At 39.9% G+C, this 11,892-nt stretch overlaps 1 protein-coding gene across 1 annotated transcript; it reads right to left on the bottom strand.

The window, feature by feature from the left end:
* Window positions 1-487: 487 nt before the first annotated feature.
* LOC140243250 (ileal sodium/bile acid cotransporter-like) lies at window positions 488-9,187 on the bottom strand. The gene is made up of 4 exons (XM_072322923.1): window positions 8,850-9,187; window positions 5,439-5,643; window positions 4,666-4,889; window positions 488-940 (listed from the first exon to the last, which is right to left on the bottom strand). Exons 1-4 carry the CDS (start codon window positions 9,185-9,187, stop codon window positions 589-591), a joined length of 1,119 nt encoding a protein of 372 aa, XP_072179024.1. The 3' UTR covers window positions 488-588.
* Window positions 9,188-11,892: the final 2,705 nt, after the last annotated feature.

The following is an 11,892-nucleotide window of genomic DNA, read 5'->3' as shown; positions in this document are numbered from 1 at the left end:
CGAGCATGAATTGATTAAATTGAGAGAGAGAGCGAGAGAGAGAGAGAGAGGGGGGGGGGGGGGGGAGATTATCCCCAATAATTCCCAGCCCGTTAAAGTATCCCTATTGTGAATGTTGTGCGTGGTTGAGAAAGGGCACAAAACTGAATCTGTCTATACACGTCTTCCAATTTACGCTGGCATGCAAAGCATGAAGAAAGTGAAAACGTGAACATTTTAGCAAGTCAGCGGACATCATGACGTCATTGACTGACGTCTCTGTAGGTGCAATCTGTTGTATAACATGAGCTTGAAAACACGCGAAAGAACTCAAGCACTCTCTGTAAGCATTGATACCTTCTCATACTAGGACACTTTTCTCTTCTTAACAGTAACAAACTATGTGTTCTCAGATTGTTACTTTTTTTTTTACTAAGATGTAACTTTGTTTATGTTGATAGCACTGCTTTTTGACCAGTTCTGATAAAGGTCAGAAATAATAATCCGCCATTGAAATGAGACACCAAAGACGAGACGACGTACTAAGTCAAAGACAAAAAAAAAATGTTGGTTTTATCTCTTGAGTTACAGATAACACATCACGGCTCACTAAAAGATGGGGATAGACATCGGGGAAGCGTAGACCGACTTGTTCGATTCACTCTCCATAAACTGAAGCTGACCTGAGCGATCGCGTAGCTCGACGTTGAGATCATCGTCGCCTTCAAGCGCTATGTATTCGCTGTTGCCCTGCGGCGTTTCGTCGATCGGGAGATATCCAGAGACGATCATCTGTCCACCTGGAGGTCTTTCATTATCCTCCTGGTTGACGAGCACGGCCAGGTACACAATGATGTAGACAATGCCATAAAGTGCCGTGATTGGTCCGTAGATAGCTGGAACCACGATCATAGCATTCCATGCTTCACTTTTTGCAAACACGGACGCCAAGATTATAATCCTGTAGACGAGACAAAGGCAGAGAAACAGAAATTGAGGAGAAATGTTAACATCCAATTTATAAAGAAGTGAATAAGACATGTGGGATATTTTAATGCTGACTCACCGTGCACCGCACGGAAGGGGGGGGGGAGGGGAGGTGGAGTGTGGGTGCCTTGTTACCTTTCAACGTCCTTTTCTCTGGAGTTTGCTTTCTGTATCAGTCAATAATCGACTTATGTAGACACTTATTTATTTGAAGGCCCTAATTGGGCACTTTAACCAATCTTAAAGAAATATACAGAGCGTATCAAAAATCTTGCACTGACAGATCTCATCCATTCAGTGAGATATTCATTGTTCCTTCATATGACACTCAAACTTGGAAAAGTGCAATTTGGCATTGCTGTCTTTAACCCGTTGAGGATAAATCTCGAGTATACTCGGGCAGGTGTCTATTGAAAATGCGTGTTGTTGTTTGTTTATTTTCCATCTGAGAAGATGGCTGGATAGCCCATATTCAGCTTCGTTAAGCTGGTCTTCCATGGGGTCCAGTTGGATGTGAGGTGGGACCACTTCACCGGGTTAAACACCCTGCTCTTTGCGATGAATAAATGAAGCGGGATCTTTTACGTGCATGAGTTGTTACTCTCTCATACACGGGACCTCCATTTTATGTCCTATCCGAGGGACAGAGTGTTTTTGCCTCTTGCTAGAGGGGACGGTATGCTTACACACAACATTGCTCAGTCCAGACTCGGGTTCGAACCCGGGCTGCGTGATCGTGAGGCAGACGCGCTACCGACTGAGCCAACTCACTGAGCAAAGTCAGTCCTCAGCGGGTTAATGTCCATGTCCTCAGTCATGCATGACATTTGTCAACATAGTTAGGTATCAATGGAAAGAGGAAGAGTTCTCCTTTCCTTACAAATTACTATCATTGTGCTACCCATAGCTGACAAGTACGAAATGGTAACCCTCCAAAGTTAGATTACCTTTTTTGTTTTTGATACGCACTGTTTATGTAATTAAATATATATGTATATATGATATGTAATTATCCATACACACACACATACACACACACACACACACATATATATATATATATATATATATATATATATATATATATATACATATATAAATTGTCGCAGGATTTTTTTTTTATATAGATTGATTTGATTGATGTGACTAATACATTGTACTGGTCTTATCTTTACTCTATTGTGTGTGCCCAACCGTGTATCCTCCCTATATCACATGCGCATCATACCAGCACCACATGCACTTTGCTACAATTTAATTTAGAACCTCAACCAGCATTTTACGCATCATACAGCCCTCTTGGACGTATATGAAATGAGGCCGGTCATTCCTTCAAACTATGCGGTCATCTGCACTTTCTATAGGTGTTATGTGAAGAAACCACACAAAGTGAGAAACCTTAACCCAGGGAAGGAGTTGTCTCTTCTAAATCAGAATATACAGTGCGTGTCAAAAAAAAAATCCAAATTTAGAGGGCTGCTATTCTATAGTTGTCAACTATAGTGAGCCGTAATGAAGGTAAAGGAGAACTCTTCTTCTCTCCACTGCTACCATACATTATGTTGACAAACGTCAAGCATGACTGATCGCATTTACTTTGAAAGACAGAAATGACAAGTTGCACTTTTTCCAAGTTTGAGTGATATCACAAAGGAACACTGAATGACGAGATCTGTTTCTTCGTGATATAATATTCATTTCTGGTCAGTTTTTCTGTTTGCGTTTGTTACATATACTCAATAAACTGCATCACTTCGGTGATCTTTCGCATTTATCCCCAAGTTGAATTATCCACCGGGTTTATGCCAGGTTCAAGTATGTACGTGTGTGTCACACACAAACACACTGCTATAGCTTCTGACCATTCGAGTATTGAGAATTTAGGGTTTCTGGGACGAACACTGACTAGGGCTTTCTATAGCTCAGTCGGTAGAGCACCGGGCTAGCAATCTGGAGGTCTCGGGTTCGAATCCCGATGGAATCCCATTTTCTTCGCTCAATTTTCCACAAATGAATAGTATTCATTTCTGGTCAGTTTTTCTGTTTGCGTTTGATAATAATAAAAAAGTGCATTTTTTTCAAATCGATGTGCTCAGTCATGCATTACATTTGTCTACACAATTTGGTACTAGTAGAAAGAAGAAGAGCTCTCCTTTCCTCACAACTAACATTGCGCTCTTCACAGTTGACAATAATTTATGAAACAGTAACCCTCTAAAGTTAGATTACTTTTTTTTTCCCCTGATAGGCACTGTAGCATTGATTTGATTGCTCAGTCAGTGATCTGGATAACAAAGCCGTTCTTACGTTGTCGATTTTAATTTTTTTTTTTTTTTTTTTACATACACTCAGAAAACTTGCCTTCGCTGCCACCTGTCTGAAGTTTCAGCCTGCTCTTCTCTGTCATCTTACCTGCCCCCCCCCCTCCCCGAAATAAGGAGGTAAAAGACACTGTCTATGGCGGCCACCTGTCAGTCATGGGCAGCAGCCACAAAACGTGTATCTTCTCGCGTTTATTATGGTAGTAGAGCCTACTGACGCCAGACAGAGCCGTTTGATAGCGGCAAGACGGCCATCAAAAAAGGCACTACGTGTATTATAGCTAGGTTATAATCTTATGAAATATTACGTTATTTATTTTTAACTTTCTCAACATATCTTTTTAATGGACTAGTGTATTTCGTATATCCAGGTATTCATATGATGATAATGAATGCACGGGGATTGAAAAGACTGTGAATAGGCTATGGACACTCACTATAGGCTCTGCATAATACGATGTCATCTATACATGGGCATTCATACACAGAAGAACTACACATTACAATACGTCCATACAGATACACGCGTACATGTCTTCTATGCGGCTACGTTTACAAAGGCCGCTTTCCTGCATATTCTGCTCATTATATCATATATCGTATATTATATCAAATATCTATAATATCATTTTTTTTTTTGTATTTGCCCAAGACTAATCAAATAAGGTGATAGTGGTAGGTTAAAGGAACTTGCCTGAACAAGGAAATAAAGGACACCAAAGCCCAAATACAATATTACGAATATGAAATGAGTGAAATCAGCAATGGTATTTGAACACATCAGTGAAAGTCTGAGATAATTGGAAAATCTATTCCAAATTTATGAATTTTGACAGTTTTAGTGTCGTCATTGCTGGATAAAGAGACTACTTCTAACATAATGACGACATTGTGGACAACTCTATAAAGAAATTATGAGGACAATTCCACAGAATTTCATTTTCCAGGAAAGGTTCACATTCCATCGACATGTTTCCGACATAATTTATGTTAAGGGTAATGATAGTTCCCCTGCTTTCTGAAAGAGGTATTAAAGGCAAGCGCTCTTTTTCTAGTGTAGAAAAAGTAAAACATGTTGAATTTTCTTCATATTGTTGTCCACAATAACGCCATGTAGGCCTACATGTAGTGCAGTATAGTCTCGATATCCGAAATCTTAAAGATTCATAACTTTTGAAAGGATTGTCCGATTTTCCTTAGACTTTCAATGATGCGTTCTATCAAAATTGCTGCTTTTACTCAATCCACATCTATACTTGGTTTCTTTGAAACTTGTCTTTGCCACTTTGTCACCCTCGCTCATGTATTTCTCTCCTTCGATAAAATGCGAGCATACAGTCAGCCAAATCACAATATGACGCTCGATATTGACACTCACGCCACGCAGGTGTTGTGGAAGACAGCTTGCACGGCGAGGGTGTGGCGGGAAGTGCGATGCTGTCCGAAAAGAGCCGCCAGCAAAAAAGCAACTACGTAGCCCACCAGGGGAAGGAACATGGTCGCGAAGTAGACCCTGAAAGGGGCGTGGAACAGTTCCGTATGAATGATGAGGTGTACCAAGGAGTTGGCCGTGAACGCCAGAAGGCCGACAGTGAGTCCAACCTGCAGATAATGTATCGGAACTTGAATAGATGTGAATTGGATTATGAAAAAAAAAATGATATGAACTCAAATGAAATATATCCTCCATTTTTGCTGTAGAGAAGAAGAAATTGTCTCAGTTTTAACAAAGAGGAAGAAGAATGAGGAGGTAAGGATCACAGAAAAGAGAACAAGAAAATCATACGACTGTACCAAGATTTACTGCAATTAAATGAATGAAAATATGTGTATTTAGGATGTGCTTGCAAAGATTGCACTTAGAGGGAATGTAGGTATTTCTATATTTTCATCCTCACGAATTATGTCACATTAGCATTTATAATTTAATGGTAAAACGTGTTTTTATCAGATTCGATTTGACTTTTAATCACGCTTTATAGTCAGAACAGATATAAAACAAATAAATGTTACAAAAAAAATGTTGGAGGACAAGCTATATTTGGACTGTCGGAAAAATTGTCCTATTTGTCATATCTATAAAATTAGTCAAATGTAATATTCACAAATGTAAATAACAAACAAAGAAGCTAAGAAAAAAAAGACGCTCACCACGACCACGACCTTTGCCCAACCCTCTCGAAGGTCCCGGATGAACATGCCACAAGCAAGAGGAATCGCTACCAGGAGGATAGCGATGGCAACAACCCACAAAGTAGCGAGGGCGGTGCCGGGATACCACGCGCTTGTTACAATCAAGGTAACCAGAGGAACGAAACCAATGGAGATGACCGTAGTGACCAGGACCATGGATGTACTGTCGATAGGGATGCATGGATTGATAGGAAAAACCTGGTGACGGATCTCATTTTATCTGACCGGTAGGAACTGTACCGTGAACAAGCTGAACTATATCATATTTTATCATTGTTATCATTCATTGTTCCATAATATTTCATTCCATCTGATTTCGAGAGAAGTACAACACAAAATATTACATTTGAGATTGAAATAGACAAATGTATAAGCAAACATAAATAATTTGTGATCTGAGGAAATTACTAAAAAGCAGAATCTCGTAGAATAGGCTCTCCCATAATTTCTAGAGTTACGAGAAATTACGAAATACACAAGAACACAAAATGTCTGTGATGTAATGAAGAGACGTAATGCACAGAAATATTATACAGTGTTCAAACTTACACCGTACAAATCTTACAAAGTAACGATTTGGTCATATACAAAATTCAGTCACTTTCAATTGTGAGTAGGCTTACACAAAGATATTTGCAGTGACCAGGGTAGGACATTTGAATTTAGAATGTTAAGAAATCGCTTTGAGCTTTTACTTATAAAGGAACTTAGAGAAATTGATTCGAGCAGCACAGAGTCTAACTTAACGACTAAATGTAAACATGAGAGAAACAATGTATAATTTGCAAGGATGACAAAAAGGCATGAAGAGTGATCTGCTAATGAGCGGAGCTTGTATATATAAGCGGTGGATCACTCGATAAATAATATGCAAATACAAACGACCATATCCACAGCTATATGCAGTATAAGAAATGATGGTATATTACAAGCTTTAAAGGGACTGTACAGTACTGGTTGAGGTGGGGATTCATGTTTTGAACATTCCGAAGTGAGATAATGAGAAACCTCTCATGAAATATTAAAGAGGATGTAATTTTAAGAAGGATTCAACGTTTGTTTGATGAAAATTGGTTTTCAAATGGCTGAGATATCCAAAAAAAAAGTGATAATAATTAAAGGTGACAGGCCAAGCATTTTATTAGGATCTCTTTGTTTCACCTTGTTTTTGGATATCTCAGCCATTTTAAAACCAATTTTTATCAAATGATAAACTCTTGATACCCCTTATATATAAATATAACACAGTGCTTATATAGCGCATATCACTACCGTGGTGTCTCTATGCGCTTTAAGGAGAGGGATGAAGTAGAAAGAAGAAATGCAGTGTACAATATGTGTACCATAAATGCAGAACCAAACTCATTCATAATACTTTTTGAACAGAAATGTCTTGAGAGCAGTCTTAAACTTTAACACTGTGGGAGCTTCTTTTATATAACACGGAACAGCGTTCCACAGTGTGGGAGCAGCATGGGCAAAAGATCGCTCACCATAAAACTTAGAATTGCATGCTCTTTGGCATCTCATAGAGTGGTTTCTGAATATCTCGCAAAACGTTAAAAGCTAAATCCTCACCTCGACCAGAACTGTACACACCCTTTAATCTCATCTCGCTTAAATTTCAGTGACGCTCCTCTCTCAGGGTTCTTTCCGGAACAAGCTTGCTTTCCATATTCGTATTCGTACTATCTCCTTAACTGATTCTTTAAAGACAGGAATGAAAGCACATCCATTTCATTTGGCACATGAACAATTCATAACTTATTTCCTCTTTCTCTTTTTGTTTTCCTTTATCTTTTATCTCTTTTCTGTTTATAAGGTGTGAGGAATTTTTCGTGCCCATTGAGTACTCAGACATGGTGGTAAGGGCCATTGCAAATATCATATCCATTATTACCGTTATTATAATCATTATCTTTTTTATCATTATCATTATTATTATTATTCTAGCATTACAAAGCTAATATATATCTATGATGTAGAACGTAAAAGCATACTGCAGAAAGTAATTGTTTTAAGGTACATAAAAAGAAATATCAATGTTACAGCAAAGACACTAGTCATCATTTCCATTGAACTGTGTAGGCCAAGACGATACGATGACAAAGCAATCCATGACGGACACGTAAAGTTGATCGCGAGGGAAAATGCACTCATAAACAAAAGACGAAATATTATAGCAAGAACAAAGAACACAATGAGATTATTACACAATCAAGAACAAGGAGAAGGGAGGAGCAGAGAAGAAAGAAAACGAGGTCCGGGAACACACTTCTCTGTCGTCGGGACGGGTGAAAGTACGAAAATTATTCAATCAGCAATGCAATAACCCACTGCCTAGTGTTGTCGATTTTTTTTTCCAGTTTATACCTAGATGTTTGAACTAAGAATATTCTTTTGAACTTTTGGGCGGAATCAAAGCTACTCCCAAACTTGAGTCCTGTATAAACAAATGTATTTTGGGCAATTGATTATACAGTTCTCAGGTCTCGGTATGAGAGTCTGATACCCTTTTCGATAGCTAAGCTTGATGGTTTATTAAATGGTTTAATTCTGACCAAAAAAAAAAAAACAAACAAACAAACAAACAAACAAAACAAAACAAAACAAAACAAAAAACCGGAGAGTGACCAAAAGCATTAAAATGTTAAGAAAATTTAGTGCTTAAAATAATCAGAAATCGACCAATCTCAGTAATGTGATATAATATGCATTTTCATGTTTACTTAATCTAATGTATTTGGGCAGGAATTTATCAGCAATGCCTCGAAAAGCAGTCAAAATCGTTTTAGTACGACACGAGCTGAAAAACGCGGGTACCAGTGCATTCAGGTAGTATGGCAGATCTCGTGCCCATCTTATCAGGTTACCGTGAGATGCCATTCCGCTGCTGCTTAATCATGTTTTGTCGAGCAGTTTTCATTGTTCGAAATTTATACTGAAGCTTATTTCATTTGCAATACATAATTTGGTTTCGGGCATCATTTATATCAGCAAGAGTACTATGGAGAAAAGAATACAAGTCTGATTTAAACTTTGTAAAGTAATCTAAGCCACCCCAGGCAGTTTTTACTTCGGTCTGTAAGATATGACTCTTTCTTAATGTCAAAGAAAATAAAATAACAAAAAGTTACTGTTGCTGATTACATTTCTTTTCACAATTATTCGACATACTTGACGGAGTAAGAGAAAAAAAAAATGTTGACTTAATTCTATTTCATTGACATGATGTTTCGAAAGAACCAACTTCGTCTAAGTACTTTCTCATGGTTAACATCGGCCCTCCCAGTCAATCTTGTGTAATTCCAATCCTTCAAAGATTTGTGAGTACGAACAAGTGTATAATGCATCTCGAACGGAACGTACCTCAGGCATATGTTCCCGTCGATGAAGAATGTTACGACGTTTGCCATGGATCCTCCGGGACAAATTCCGACAAGCAGCATTCCCAGCCGATAAGGTGCGGGTAGCTGAAACAGGTAGGCAACACCAAAAGCCAACATCGGGAAGAGTGCGAACTGGTTGATGCAACCGACGACGAGGCCACTCGACACCCGCCATTGGTTTCTGAGCTCGATTTTGCCAATGGAGGCACCCATGGCAAGATTTACCATTGCCACTGATACAGTCATCATGATCGACGTCACTTTGCGAACGTAGTCCAGATCGACCACGGTGGGCTCGGCCTCCTCATGTGTAGTCATAATAGCCGCAGTAGACATCATTAGAGAAGGTAGTTTTTGGTCGATGTCCTGTTCTAAAATGTTCAGTGGGGACTGCGGTAGAGTATGGTTTAGTAATGTTCCCTCCATTGTCGGTATCTTGCAGGAACCTCTTTGCCAATTTGCAAGATTTGTTTTGGTAGTCTTTATATATTCTTCGAAGACTGACAGACCTCGAAAGTGTCTTCAAAATCTAGACGAACAAGATAAATGGTCAGTTGGTATAATGTACTTTATGAGCAGCCGCACTCTTATGACAATTTTTCCAATTCCACCAGAAGAGCAAGTGTTGTATTTAGCCCTGTTTGGTGAGCACAGTCCTCTATGAACATTGCTTAACACACAATGTTAAAGGAGGAGGGATAATCGTGTGTAATATGACGCAGAGTGTACCAGCAACATATCATCTTTCTTTATTTCTATGTCACGTGAGTATACTCACCAAATAACTACACTATATCTTTACTGGTACTTGTGCAATGAATGTTGAAAGCGTTTTACCTCAGACCAGTACACACGCTGTTTATATTAATTTCTTTCATATTTTTTTTTTAATGATTAGGATGCGTACTACGAGGAAAATATCACTTGATATGCATGAAAGCATTGCAAATTGTGACAAGCTAACGACACTAATCGATGTATAGGTTACGTTTGGTTCATGGGCGTAAATCCCGGGGGGGATGGGGGGGATATATCCCCCCCTGAAATGGAGGAGGGGGGGATGGCCTGTACAATCATCCCCCCCTGAATTTTGAGGGGGAAAAATGGAGGAAGCAGAAATGTGATTGTATCAATTTTGGCATATTGCATGACGTTTGTACGCCGGCCTTCAGACAGGTAACAGAGCTGAACAGTATTCTATCTTGTAGGAAAATGTATAATTTTCTCAAGCGCTCGCTCGCTTCGCTCGCTCGCGAAGAAAGTAACATCGACATACACTGTAAGGTATGGCTCAGGCGTTGACAACGTCAGATAGTATAGGTCTACATGTAAACATGCTATGACGCGAGTAACTGGGGACCATCTGCAAAATATGTACGAAAACATACAAACAAACAATAACAACAACTTTATCGCCATAATTGAATCCCCTCCATTTCCTGAATCATTCCTGAGAAGGTAGTGACTGATGACTCAGTCAGGATACATCTATGGGCATACCAAGGGAAGATCAGGGACGTCGAATCTATGGGGGGCAAAGGGGCATTTGCCCCGCCCCAAAGGAAGTGTTTAGACAGACAAATCATTTATCCCCCAAGCAATTCCCGAGATGAGGACAAATCTTGAACTTTCTTGATGGAAAATTGTCCAAATATCGCCAGAACTATGCACCAGATCGTTGTATTGCAATCATGAACATGCAAAAGGTCCGCTATACAGGATAAGGGATAAACTTTGTACACTTTTGACATAGACGTATATTCCCTAATTTATCAAAGAGTGTGCAGCAGATCTTTCACTTAACAAAAGCAACCTAATATGTATAGAGGCGTCGATGGGGGGGGGGGAGGATGGTTCTCAAATAAAAGTGGGACAAACAAAAACGAAAAATATAGCTACAAACGGCAGTTTTTGGAGTGTAAAATTTTAAAATTTTAAAGCTCGCTCGCTCCGCTCGCTCGCATTTAACCGCTATTCTATTCTCCTGATGTTGCTGCCAATGATTGACAGCAGGTGCACCCAGTGCGCCCCCCTTAATTTCCAAAGCGAAAATGTAGCTACAAACGACAGTTTTTAGGACTGGAAAATGTCAAAATTCTCAAGCTCACTCGCTTCGCTCGCTAGCATTTAATCAGTATGCCATTCTCCTGATGTTGCTGCCAGTAATTGCCGGCAGTTGCGCCCGGTGTGCCCCCTTAATTTCCAAAGCGAAAAAATACAGCCACAAACGGCAGTCTTTGGACTGTTTATAAAATGTCAAAATTTTCAAGCTCGCTCGCTCCGCTCGCTCGCATTTAACCGCTATGCCATTCTCCTGATGTTGCTGCCAGTAATTGCCGGCAGTTGCACTCGGTGTGCCCCCTAAATTTCCAAAGCGAAAAAGTATAGCTACAAACGGCAGTTTTTAGACTGCAAAATGTCAAAATTTTCAAGCTCGCTCGCTCCGCTCGCTCGCATTTAATCGCTATGCCATTCTCCTGATGTTGCTGCCAGTGATTGTGAGCAGGTGCGCCCCCCTTAATTTCCAAAGCGAAAAATATAGCTACAAACGGCAGTTTGGGGAATGTAAAATATCAAATTTTTGAAGCTCGCTCGCTTCGCTCGCTCGCATCTAATTATTATTCCATTCTCCTGATGTTGCTGCCAGTAATTGCCAGCAGTTTTCGCCCGGTGCGCCCCCTTAATTTCCAAAGCGGAAAATATAGCTACAAACGGCAGTTTGGGGACTGTCAAATGTCAAAATTTTGAAGCTCGCTCGCTTCGCTCGCTCGTATCTAATCATTATGCCATTCTCCTGATGTTGCTGCCAGTAATTGCCAACAGTTTTTGCCCGGTGCGCCCCCTTAATTTCCAAAGCGAAAAAATACAGCCACAAACGACAGTTTTAGGGATTGGAAAATGTCAAAATTTTCAAGCTCACTCGCTTCGCTCGCTCGCATTTAATCATTACGCCATTCTCCTGATGTTGCTGCCAGTAATTGCCAGCAGTTTTCGCCCGGTGCGCCCCCCCCCCCCCCCCGCTT

This window comes from Diadema setosum, chromosome 2 (assembly GCF_964275005.1).
Source record: "Diadema setosum chromosome 2, eeDiaSeto1, whole genome shotgun sequence".
Classification (NCBI taxonomy): domain Eukaryota; kingdom Metazoa; phylum Echinodermata; class Echinoidea; order Diadematoida; family Diadematidae; genus Diadema; species Diadema setosum.
The sequence above is the reverse complement of the archived record's forward strand: the minus strand, read 5'-3'. Positions and strand labels throughout refer to the sequence as shown.